The 13,730-nt window shown below is 42.8% G+C and overlaps 2 protein-coding genes across 4 annotated transcripts in view; one reads left to right on the top strand and one right to left on the bottom strand.

Annotated features, from left to right (window-relative positions):
* The window catches only part of LOC126565134 (elongation of very long chain fatty acids protein AAEL008004-like), a 588,598-nt gene that overhangs the window by 297,794 nt on the left and 277,074 nt on the right, over positions 1-13,730 (bottom strand). The window lies entirely within an intron of this gene.
* LOC126564436 (ras-GEF domain-containing family member 1B) overlaps positions 11,253-13,730 on the top strand; it is a 29,881-nt gene continuing 27,403 nt past the window's right edge. For both annotated transcript variants that reach the window (XM_050221481.1, XM_050221480.1), the window contains exon 1: positions 11,253-11,474. In XM_050221481.1, the coding sequence (XP_050077438.1) occupies positions 11,316-11,474 (159 nt within the window). In that variant the 5' untranslated portion in view covers positions 11,253-11,315. The remainder of the gene's footprint in view (positions 11,475-13,730) is intronic.

The raw sequence follows: 13,730 nt of genomic DNA, 5'->3' as shown, positions 1-13,730 counted from the left end.
TTAAAGTCTGTTCATATCTTGCCGGCATATTGTTGCCAGCTAGTGTGCTACAAAAACGTGCAAACTCAAACACACACACACCAATATCGGTAATGGATAAGTGCCAAACAAACGTTCAACGGAAAACAAAACAAAACGATTCAAGTGCAAACACCGTTCGAATCGTTCAGCAGAAATGGAGTCAAATAAGTTAGGCTCGCCTTCGCGTTATTTGGTGGAGATGGAAAGTAGCTCTGTGTGTGTTGGAATGGCAGCCGGACCCATGAATCACACGATGTTTATTGGAACTTCCCGCTGTGATCGGGAATAATTAACCGTTTGTTCTGCGTGGAGAGGATTTTCCATAAATCTTTCTGACTATTGTAATAATGCCTTCCCTTTTTTTTGCAATCCCGTTTAAAGCTAACGGATTTCGAAAGCGGTATCAACAGCTCAGGTTAACCCACACCAGCCGGGAAATGTAAATCATGCTCAACCTACTTCACTTATCCACGCCACACCATCACTCCCAGCCAACCCCTCCAACCTGCCCAACGGTTGACGCAGACGAATAATATATGATCTTCTGACTCGCCCAACCTCTAGTGCGATAATGTTTAGAACGATGTCACAGACGTGTGATACTATTATACTAACAGAAAATGTTGTATGTTACGTACGGGGTACGATTTTGTGTTGATACATTTTTCGAATCCTTTTATACGATTCGCTGTTTTTGTGTGTTTGCTCCCCATGTTCTTCTCTTTTTTTTTTTTGGTTGTTTTTTTGTTCACCATAAATCATTTTTCATTTTAGAATTCATCTGTTATACGTGAAATGATTTATGGATGGATTTTATTATGTTTGTTTGTGTGCATGTGTGCTTTGGGTGAGGAGATTTTCCACTTTTTTTTTTACAAGTGTTACAGTGAAAAACGAAATGTGAATTTGAATTCTCGTTCAACCATGACCTGCACTTGTTGGTGACATCTATTGAGAGATGAGCATTGGAATGAATGGTGTAGATTTGTGTTTACCCCGTGTCCGTGTCCGTTTACTAACACTCGAGTGTCGCGTACCATTTTGAAGCGGTATGTAAGTGCACACGGTCAAGTGGAGAAGATCGGTAGATCCTCATTTGTTTTGCGCGTCCTTCATGAAAATGCGGCACTTATTTAGTTGATTTTGAGTGTGAGAAACATAATACATTATTCAAAATGGTTTGACAAACGTTCATCGTGCTATTTGTATGTTTGAATTCCTTCCAAGGGTCTTTTGATAACACAAAATAATTTATCAAACTAGGTGTAAATTTTTTTGAACAAACAAATATCCATTAAAATTAGTTTATTCTCTTAACATGCCGAATCAAATGGTCTTCGCCGTAGCAGATGCAATCGTTGATATTAAAAAGTGAGCCCATAATCCAGTGGTTCAGTGTTTCAGTGGTAGCGGAGTCAGATTTTAAGAGAACATTCTAATCCTAACTGTCTTCCCTTACGAAAGACAAGCTATCCTTATGAGTAAACTAAATTGAAATGAAGATTTTAAGTCTCAAATAATATGTTAAACAGGAGTCAATGGTTCAAATGTTCAACGCTTTAAGTCACCCAAAAGTCTTTTATATTTTAAAACTTCTGAGCCAGCTACTAAACTTACTTATTCATAATACGGTGCCGTGCCGTTATGCATGATTATAAACAAATAAAATAAACTAGCTTATTAATACTGTCAATTATACGTCATACAAAATGAAGGCGAAGTGAGACCCCAAATCACACAGAAAAAGTTTAAATAGTTTATTGATATTTTAAATATTTGATATAATCTTTAAATGAATACTAAATATGACGTAAAACTTCACGTTCCACCTTCATAAGATGACCAAAAAATCTTATATTTGAACAAATTTACCTTCATCTTGAAGCATAGAATCAACTTTTTTATATTATAAATACTTCTTCTTTGACTCTTGATCTTGGAAGAGGTCATGCTCAGCGAAGTATCTGTTTGCGTACAGAGAAACGACCCAGAGATTCGATAGACGGTCCTGTTCCTGTATAAACCTTCATCACTATCGCCTCATGAAGTTGTATGAGTTTTTAAAATATTCTTCCAGGAGGAAATTAAAAATATTCAATAAAACACTCAACGAACGAGTAAAACGATTTGTAAAATTTATGTAACGATGTTTCGAGCATTTTTGCTTAAATCTGATACACCATCGCTCTTGTACAAATATGTTAACGTATTTTTCAATCCAAACTCATCCTCCAAGTTCTCGGAACCCGATAAACCATGCATGAGAAAATTAAATTACACATAAATCACACAATTAAAATTGACTTTTCCCTTGTTTGCCACCATGCTTGTGAGCATGTCAGTCGCCAGGGTGTGTTACACTTTCACTAAACAAAGCCGAGAAACAATCGCAGCATCATGCATGGAGCTACATCGCGCACACTTCCATCGTGTGATGCTCCATCACGACCCCGGCAACCTTATCTAAATGTACCTTTCACTGAGCCGCAAGAAAATAAATCTTCCCGACATATCTCACTGCAAAGGAACGAACAAATAACGGCTTTTCGCCACTTCGAAGCTCCGTATTGGATGTGCGTTTTTGTTTTCTCTTTTCTTTAAACTGTGCACGCTGCCCCATCGCACAACATAGCCACTCGACGGGCAGATCGTGAACAGCTCCACCGTAGATGGTTGGTTGCTGGTCGCTCGGTGCTGCTTCTTCAGCGACATTCCGTAGACGTTTGTGTCGTAAATTGACTCTACTGGCGCGGACCCATCCACACACCCGGAGGGTTCGGTTTCGGGTAATTGAATTTTTGGTCACTGACGTGAAATACAATCTTTGCTGATAATAATGGGAACGTTTATCAAGTAAATAAATACATTAACGGCACGGCAGGTTGTGGCAAGTGTGTGGGCCAAGCCGAGTGTCATACCATTTGCCCTACGGAGGGTGAAATTTATTTCGGAAGCTAGGCTAGGTTTGCGATCATAAGGGGAATGGCCCGGGTTTATAATGTTTCCCTTGCCATTCCTGGCTAAATCTTTTCACGCTTGCACATTTTAGTGCAACAACGCGTGAAATTGCAAAAACACTTGTCCTGCAGTATTTTTAAGTAAGTGCTTAGCGCTATAACGAATTTTGCGAATTTATACAGTTCAAAAACTTAGAAAAAAGGTCCAGGAACAAAACAGATTAGAAAGATTTATGTAACTTCATTTAACATTTCATTGTAATTTCGTACAGTTATTTTTGTGCAAATGATACGCTGTGTATATTGTTCTCCTTCTTTGCTTAACGATCTTCCAAACCAACTAATCTAGTAAACTTTAACCAACTTAACTAACTTAACTAGACTTGCTGATACCTCTTTTTTGAATTGTCATGCCTGCCTTTGTCGCCTCCTTAACCTATAACCCCTTAAACGTCGTAGAAGTCTACGACAACGCTCGGACTTGTGTCCATGTCAATATCCCGGTTATTTTGGAGGACGCACCAAGGTCATTTCTATGTGGGCTTACCTGTTAAACGGGCTGGGTCATAAAGCCTGTCATGGTAAAGGTCTTCATTGTCCTTCCAAGCACAAAAAACGTTTAGAGCAACTTCTTCTCGAACGCATCAAACAGGCGGCCAATCATTTTTAGCTGTGAGCTAGGCTCACAGGTATATTAGAGTACTGAAACAATAAATCTTATACATTGCTATCTGCTTTCACCTATCACATGAAAAGCAGTATCTGTTAGCAAAGCCACTAGAAGATCACTTTAGTCATCAGCGTATGTCAGGATCTGAATTGGCTTGTATAAGATGACCCAAGAAGATGGGGTGCAGTGCAAAGTAAGAGTATCGAACATGCTATCGGAATCTTTTGAATCTCACAGGGGTCTGAGGCAAGGCGACGCACTCTTCTGTCTACTGTTCAATATAGCCTTGGAAGGTGTCATACGAAGCGCGGGGCTAGACAACGATATCCGTTGCACGATTCTCTACCGGTCTCTTCAATTTCTTGGCTTCGCCGATGACATTGACATCGTGGGCAAGACGACAGCGAATGTGTGTGAGGCGTACACCCGACTGAAACGTGAAGCAGCAAGAATTGGATTGATGATCAATGCGACAAAGACGAAATATCTGCTTGCCGGAGGCTCTGAACGTGACAGAGCCCGAGTGGGAAGCAGCGTGTTAGTCGATGGCGACAACCTCGAGGTAGTAGAGGAGTTCTGCTATCTTGGGACTGTCGTAACTTCGGATAACGATGACAGATGAGAGAGCAACGATGAATCGTGCCTACTACGGCCTTCACCGTCTGCTGAGATCCAGAAGACTTCGAGACCGCACTAAATGTGAGATATATCGCACACTGATTCGCCCGGTGGTCCTATATGGTCACGAGTCTTGGACCATCCGAACAGAGGATGCAAACGTTCTTGGCATGTTTGAGCGTCGCATCTGCCGGACCATCTTTGGCGCTGTGTTCGAGCATGGAGTGTGGAGAAGAAGGATAAACCACGAGCTTGCTGAGCTATACGGAGAACTGGAAATCCTGACGGTAGCAAAGACCGGCAGGATACGATGGCTGGGGCATGATATGAGTATGCCGGACTCATGCCCCGCCGAGAAGGTGTCAGCGACCCCCAGTTCGGCACGAGCCGTCGGGGAGCACAGCGAGTTCGTTGGCTGAATCAGGTGAAGGGAGACCTATCGGAAATCGGGTGCCTACACGGATGGGAAGCTGTAGAAAGGGGTCGAGTTTCCTGGAAATCTATTGTTGACCGGGCCATGTTACGACGACGTGCTCTTTAAAAGAGCAGCCCAACATGAGTGAGAGAGAGAGAGAGAGAGAAAGAAGATGGCTCTAGAAATCTACTCCTTCATGTCTCGGATTCCCCACACGGTGGCGTAAAAGAAGGCAGGCAAACCCATCTTCCAGATATAAAGGTAGAAAGTTCCTGAGATCTATCCATTCGCCTTGACCTGATATGGGATGTTGATCAGTGTACACTTTAACAAACCCGTCAAGGTTTGATATCAAACAAGTTTATTTCCTCGAATAGTTCTAGTTCAGGCCTGGTTTGATCACTTAACACGGCTTTGGTGTCAATTAAGTGATGACAAGAGTTTGACATCTGCTCTGTCAGCTTCTCCAAAATTTGAAGTGGCTTGAAAAAAGGATATCAAGGCTTAGGTATGCAGTTTAAAACTTCTCCAAGAAAACTGTAATCATAAGAAAATTAGGGTATTTTTTTGCTCTGGTTTCAACAATGAGCCCTGATGCTTGAGTTTCCCACAATTCTAAGAAGCCAATACTGCATGCACGTCATACGCTATGGTACGTATGAGTTGACAAAAAAACACCCTATTCCTAGAACCCAGCTCACTCACTACACACCGTATCACAACAAGAAAGACATACATTCGCTTTTCTATCGCTCTCCTAATGCTATTCCAACTCATTGCAATTTGTGTCAAATACGGATGTTGAACATCCTAGTCCCAGCCTCACAGATGACGGCAGCAACATTGAAGCGAAGATCCATGCATAATCAACAGCATGAATAATACTCTAACCGAGCCTACGTGTATATGGCCGAGTGACAGTATAGCTCTATCGTACACACTTCCTTTTTATTCGTGGTCGCCCCAATTCTGCCGGGAACGGCCGAGCATTGTTTTCATTTACAAGTGAAAAATAACAACACAGCGAAAAAACCAATCAACCAAGCATTCTCAGCACTCCGCACCGAACATATGACGGAACAATGGCCGCACTGCTTTCGCACGATCGTCAACATGGTCACCCGCGGTACAGTTTCAACCCCTGGAGTACGCGTCACCCGTCGCTTTTACGGGCGGGTCGATGTTTTTTGTTTTATTTTGCCACCGCTACCACTGCCCTCGTCTAGCCCGAATCGAAAGATTTGAATTTTAATTTTTAATCCAACCCCAGTACTCTCCAACGGCACTCCAATGGCTCGCCGGTACTCCGGGGAAATGTCCGTTGTCCTTTTTTTTTCTTTTTCGAGCTTGTTGACGACACATAGTTGGTCCCATTAATGGCTTGTTGGCCCGTTTGTTCGACAGCTCATGAATTTCCGGCAATGAAAACGATGAAACCCATGGGAAGAGCCTCACAGACGTTGAAGGTTGTAGGGAGTGATGTTGGCTCCTCCCCGTTTACTGAGTTATGGTAGTATATTGTTGGAAGTGCTTATTTTGTACAACTAGAGATTGCATAGAATGATGTAACGCATCCGGTGCTTTCTAAATTATGTTTTTGTTTTGTGGTTTTTTATTAAACAAACATGAAACCGTGATGCAAGTCGGTCTGGGCCTATGTGAAACACTATTTGAAGAGCGAAAAAACATCTAGCCAGCTTAGTGGTTTTGGGTTTGGAATGGAATATTGATGTGTTAATCATCAAAATTGCAAATCAAATAACTAAGTAAAGATGCAAAAGATCAACTAACCAGCAAGCGCTTTGTTCTCTATTTAGCTGATGATAGTTTTATTTACATAAAATCAATGCATTTGTTTCGGTTGCGGCATCGCAACCAATCCCACAAAGAACGCAAACATTTACCCTTATGTTTGCAAAACCGTCATTTAATTTATGTTATTTTTTGCTCATTTGAAATGTGTTTTAATTACATGAATTATGCACGTCCGTAATTAATGGTACATTTCATCACACAAGCTTTTCCTCGCTCTCTTTGGCGCGGAAAGCTTTCTTGTTTTCCTTCACACACACACACACACACACACACACACACACACACACACACACACACACACACACACACACACACACACACACATTTAATTAAGCCTGTATCTAATTTTATGTACGCGCACGCAAAAAACAAAAGGAAAAATTCGCGTTGATCGTTTAATTTCGATTCATGGAATCATTAGTGGCAACACGGTAGCCACTGTTTCGGCGAAATTTCTCTTGACGTTTGCTTCGTTTGAGTGGAACTATTTATATTTGTTTTAAAATGTTTAACTAGTATAGTCGCTTGTAATCCAACACATCCAATTAAATAACATTTGGAATCATTTGGGAATCATCCGTGTAAGTTAATCTTCCATTCTTCCGCCTTGTTATTCTTCTATAATTGTAGTATTCAAAGTCTTCCTATTTCATAAATTTTATATGGCTTCAATGTAAGTTTTAAAGTGCTGGCAGTTTAAAATAATATATGCCTTATTAAACTTTTTGCACATTTAAGAGGGATATAGATAGATTAGGCCCTACCGAGTGACCGCATCACTGAATAAAAGAGCTGATTATTCTGGAAGGGCTGACTTGTTGAAAATAAGGAAAAACTCTTGCGATGCAATTCACGCCCATAAATATTGGGAGCCAACTTAAAATGGTACCTTGCATTACTGCAAGATTAAACGCTATGCGCATCTAAGCTTCTGCTTCTAACGAAAAACCATTATTTTAATGTGATATTCTATGAACAACTAAAGTTCACACCACTCTCTGTGGTCGATGAAAACATCAGATGTGCAAGTCAAAATCTACCAAAAAGTAATTTAAAATTAAAATATAACAATGGGTTCGCTTTCCTCCAAGCCTTTTCCACCTCTTCTCTTCAGTGAAAATCATTACGAAACGTTAGGTGCACATTATTTTAACATAACTTCCCATCAAAGACCGACCGTACCGATTGCCAGAATCTTTCTCATAAAGACAAAAAAACCGCGGTGAAAAGGTTGATCATTTTTCCGACCACTTACACGCTATCGCTCTCGCTGGTCAGCAGCACTATCGAAAAAATCCCATTTTCATCGACCATTTCACATCGAAATAAATTTCCATTACCCGTTATGTTTCTGCTGATGCTGCTGCTGCTGCTGCTGCCAACAGCGCAGCGATTCCTGCTCGGTCACTAAGCTGAAGCTCTCCGCATGGCAAACACGAAATACCCCGGCCCCACTCAGCACGATGCATGTGAAAATACCGTGGCACGGAGGGCCGCTTCATCGCGACATGATGTTTGAAATTTATTATTCATAAGTCTATTTCCGTAAATTGGACTCGACTCGCCAAACGTCGCGAGAAATACTCGTTGTGCAGGTGCAATCCGATGGCAAAGCAGGGTGCTGGCGTCCGGGAAGCCAAGAGTTGCACTATTTGCATAAAATGCAATCATCTCGAAAGCACTGGCAGAAGAAGGCAACCAACCCGAACGTTCCAAAACCGGCCAGAGACCAAAGCGAACCTACGATAGGCCAAAAATCGTACATTCCCAAGCGCTCAGGTATGATACACAGCTGAAACCATGCTGGCATTCCCGTGTGCAAACGATGAAAATCGACACCAGGGAAGAGTAAAGAGGGAAAAGGGAAGAGTTTTACCCCAAAATAAGGAAGTAATGCATGATGCCTGCCTGTCTAAAGCATCGCCAAATTCGTCGTCATACTTGGCCTCGCGGCCAATAAAGCACGGCGATGCGGTGAGGTTGTCCTACGGAATGGTACGCGGCGGCAGCACTGATGCACATTTATATGCGCAAGCCTGATGAGAGAACCCTGCCCGGGTGGGATCTGAGCGCTTGTAGCTATGCAAATCGTTCCCTGGACGCTACGCTACCCACTCAAAAGTTACGTCAAATAAACGCGCCCAAATATAAGATAGCAGACACTGGCGCCAAAGATTTCGATTTGCATAACATCGGATTTCACTTACCCGACCAGCCTGGGCCTTGCTTACGCTATTCATGTCGTCCTCCCGTCCCGGCACGCCTCAAACGTTGCCTCTTCTGCAAGGTCTGCAAAGCTGGACGTTGGTCTGCAATACACACCGCCAGCTGACAGCTGGGCTTGCATATTTATCGTCCAGTCTGCATGCGTTTCGATTTGGATAGTGTTACCTTTGCTAACACTCTTGACATTCAACGAACCGTCTAATCGTCGAGTCTAATCGTACGGGAAAGTGCTTGTGGAAATGGAAACCCGACATCGGGCAACCTTTTTTTTAGGTACACGGTTGACGTTGAAGCTCTCGGTGTTAATCACATGTTTCATTATGTGGTACACGCCTATTGTGTGCAATACCTTTAAGGGCAAAGTTGCCAATAGTAGGGATATTTTTGACTAATTGCTAGTTAATTATAAAACACTGCAAAAAAAGAAGATCATTCTTCATACAATATTTTTATCAATTGTTCTTTAATGGAAATTTCGCAGCGTATGGTGAAACCTTAACTTTGGATATAACACTCTAGCCAGGATTGTCCTTCGTTTTTCTGGTTCTACAGCCTCTAGTAATGTCCTTGGCCTGTCATATAAAGCTTCCTGTATTTAATTTTACTAAGCTACCAGGATGCTATCAATATTCACACCAGATACTTGATTGTTAGATTATTAACTTCATGACTCAATTTTCCAAAGCTTTCATGCTGTTGTTTTTTAAGGAAATTCTCTAAGGAAAATACTAACTAAATTTTTGATTTTGTCCTAAAAACAGAACAATATTGCTAATCCGGTGTACGCTTTTTTTTTGGGCCTCACACGAAACATACATAAATTTCCCACCATATTCATAGTGCAACATTCAACCCGTACTATTTCACCGTAAATCCTAATTCAGTGTAACCCTGCCCAAGATCATATGATCAGCCATAACGGACACACCCCAAAAGTAACCATACAATTCCAAAACGCAAATTTCTGTTGCAAAACAAATACACAAAACTTTCACCTTTTCCGTCGCTGCAAGAGAAATGGCAAACCATTTCGGTAGCGTGATCCACACAACTTTACTCCGAATCCTTCCAAAGCTCTCCTTCGAAACCGTGTCACAAACTTGTCCTCCAGCTCATTGGGGATTTCATGTTAAATTGGACTTCGTCCCCGGTTTGCTGTGCCGTCTCGTAGGAGGAGGCCTCGGTCGGTTCAATGCCCAGTACGCCCGGTGCAAGACGAAGCGCAATGGAAGAAACGTGAGACAGCTGAAGAAAAAATAACAATTCAAAGGACGGATTCCAAAAATAAAACGAACCATCATCATCATCATCCTTTTCCGCCACCGCCAATCAACGGTCCGGTCGAGGAATGTTCTCCAGCCTGGTCTCCGAACGGCCGTTCTGGTCCGTTACGGGAATGTAAATAAACTTGAAAAGAACACTTTTTAGAGGATTTGTCGATGGGGATGAAGCTACTGTAACGGTAGTACTGTTGCTGGCTGCTTGGGACAGCTTTCATCAGGACAAAATGAATTCCACTTACATTAAAGCTTTGCTTCAAGTGCGATGGGAATTTTTTTTTTTCACTTTGAGAGTACATTCGGTCGAAATTAAGAAATAGTTCTTATTTTTACGGGCTCGCGCTTTAATCGAACCGAAAAACACTAATACAAATGGTGGTAACATAATTCAGTTTTCTGTTCAACAACTTTACAAACAAAAAATTCCGGAACATTTTAATTTACTCAACAATTTTTTAGCTTTTACAAGATGGCAATACATCAGGTTTGAATTGTAATTATTAATTTATTTATAATTTCACCTTGCTTTAATATTTCATCCAAGCTAGTACAGTAAAACAAATTTAAACCCATTGAAATATTCTCAAAAACTCATTACATAAACCATCAATAAAGTGCAGTATTAAGGTGTAATTTCATAAAACCCTACCGTATGCCCAATCCTTCCCAGAAAACCTTCACCCGTCAAATCTCTTAATCTTCCAATTTCATCCAGGCACTTTCATTTCACTTTACAGCCCCAAGTCACATGCCAGACGCCTAAAACTAGCTCTTCTTTCTTGCTTTCTTTCGTTGTAGCCTCTCCTTTGCAGATACGCAGGGTGAACTTCCGTCAAACGGTTGCAGCAGCAGCATCAGCAGCATGCGTACCTGAGGCAGTTTAGCATCGTTCCGCCACTGTCCGATGCAAACGAAACTTCTCCGAGACACCATTACCCGAGGCGGAAGCTTCATGTTTAGTAGTGTTCCGATTTGCCCACCCCGGCTACTTCTCAACCACCCACGTCCCACGTCGACCATGACTTGCACACAGCTCTTGCTATCCAGCAAACCGAGAGCGTCGGAGAACGGGGCATGAGACAACCAAACGCAGCTTAACGGAAAAGACCGGAACGCTCGTTCCAGTGTGGTGGTAAAAGAAAAACGGAACAACAGGACGACCCCCCGATTTGTACGCACCGAAGTGCCCCGAGGGTTAAGGATCGTCCAAACTGTGTCCACCGCACGACTTCAGCCACTTTACACACACAGGCGAGCGCACGCACAAACTCACCTCTGCTGCACGCCCATAAATGTGCGGACAAACGTGACGTATGGCTATGTACTACTATGCTAGCAAGCTATCAGCAGTCGCATGCGGTACTCGCTGCCGGCAAGGATTAGCACGCCGCCAGCGGACCAATCGCACCAACCGGCAGGGTGGCAAGAAGGACGACGATGAAGACTCCGACGATAATAGCAAAGATAAAAAGGTAATTGCGATCTCGCGTACAAGATACGCGGCAGTTCGCTCGGTGGTTGGGTAACGAAACCGTTTCCAAGGGCAAAAATGAGGACCCAACGGGGCCCTCTCCGTACGCCCACATTCGCACACATGGTGATCGTGTTATGCGAGGAGGTCATGTGTATATGTAACAAATCTAACACACCGGCCCCGGAGAGAGCACGCACCAGACAAACACACACACCGGTTATGTTCGAAAGGTGTATGAAAAAGCTGAAGATAGTACGTACACGAAGCGACCCATTTGAAGTATGCAAAAAGGGCTCTTACGCCATCCGCCGCACGGGTACCGGCATCATTGCATTGAGCTGGTGTACATGCTCAGGCCTCTACTGCTAGTGCCGCAACCGTGTCAAGATGGGATGAAAGGTTTATCTTTTTCGTGCGAGCCCGGGCACAGTCAACTAACGCCCGGCGTGTCTCGTTTGCATTCAACGAATGCCTGAGCGTAATAACGGCACGATAAGAAACGAGCATCTCGGTGATTTCTGATGCAGCGCGAACCGTAAGCATACATCCCAGGTGTGTTACCGGTCCTAGTGAAAATGTCACCACGCTAACGGTGCCACTAATCAGTTCAGCTCACCGGCGTTTGTTAACTTGAAGGCTCGTGAAAGACTGCTGCGACTGTGTGTTGTGTGCTTTCGCGCACACGATGTGGTTTTCGTTCGAAAAGAGCGGCCTACCGAAAACAGTGTGCCTTGTTTGGGTGGCATACATACGGAGCATATGCAGGCAATTTATGGGAAGAAAGATATATTCCTCATCACATCAAATGCCAATAGAGCACGTTGCAAACGAACGTAACCAGCTCCAAGCGCGTGAAGGTGGTTGATGGGAAAATTAATTAAATTGATATTTTCGGAAAACTATTGCATTAGGGGGGTGAAATACTGCATTATTGAACATTTTTCCCTAAAATACTATGTGGTCAGAATCACTGCAATCACTAGCAATGAGCTTTCATTTCCTGTTCACTAGTTATCATGTTTTTGATTAATTTATTTGCAAAAAATGTATTCAGAAATCCAAAAGCTTATAAGAGAAATGCACACTGGTACACAGAATGGAGTATTGGAATAAGGGTAAACAGAATTAACTTATTCGCTAAAACCTAAACCTCTTAGTTCCTAACTGCTTAGCGCCAGGGAATTAGGATATAAGGGAAGAAGAAAGCTGGGAAGAATGTTTAAGACGGGACCGGAAGGTGGATACACTTAGGTGAGAGTCGAATATATGACACCTGGACTCGTACTGAGGCAGGGGGAGGGAAAGCTCACCAAGTGATTTGCGTATGGCAAAGCTGGTGAACGAACGCTGCACCCGCTCAATATGAGTTTTCGCTAGGGGAGACCAGAGTACTGAGCAGTATTCCAGAATCGATCTGACCGGCGAGCAGTACACAGCTTTCAGACATAAAGGGTCCGAAAAGTCGCGAGCAATACGCTTGAAGCGTCTTCCAAGCTCTCCCAACCACGGAATCAATTTGGAGGTTGAAAGAGAGATCTTTGTCCAACCAGATTCCCAAGTCTTTGATAGCCGTGACTCGGCTAACAAACTCATTGTCAAGAGCATAGGGGTAGCTGATGGGAGTTCGGAATCGGCTAAAGGAAATGACCCTTCACTTGTCGGGACAGATGGTAAGAGAATTACGAGCGCATCAATTAGAGAAACAGTCAAGTCAAGGCCTTGAAGAGACTCGCAATCTTTATCAGAGTAAATAGGGAGAAAGATTTTTAAGTCATCTGCACAGCATAAGAAACAATCATTGGGAAACACGGTACTGACATCATTAATGAAAATAACAAACAACAAAGGGCTAAGGACACTACCTTGTGGGACGCTTGTAGAAGAGGAAAAAGGGTAGGAGAATTCGTTATTATACTTAACATAATACGAACGATTACACAGAAAAGAACGCAACCAAGAGACAAAGAAGTGGCTTATGCCTAATTGGGATAGCTTATGAAGAAGTAAGGAGTGAGAGCCGCGGTCGAAAGTCGATTTAAAATCAGTATATACGGCATCAACTTAATGTGCGGATTATAAGTTAGAGGAGATGGAAGGAAGTGAATGACATAAGATTAGTGGTGGTAGATCTAGGCAGGGATGGTATCTGTTCTCATGGTAGGAATATGAGATAGCGGCGCAAGTCTTCTAACGGCAGGACTGGGATTCAAATCCCATCCAGATCGTCCCCCCATAGTGAGGGTGCGCTAGTAGG

Source organism: Anopheles maculipalpis, chromosome 3RL, assembly GCF_943734695.1.
Source record: "Anopheles maculipalpis chromosome 3RL, idAnoMacuDA_375_x, whole genome shotgun sequence".
NCBI classification, from domain to species: domain Eukaryota; kingdom Metazoa; phylum Arthropoda; class Insecta; order Diptera; family Culicidae; genus Anopheles; species Anopheles maculipalpis.
Note: the sequence above shows the minus strand (reverse complement) of the source record. Positions and strands in the feature narration are given on the sequence as shown.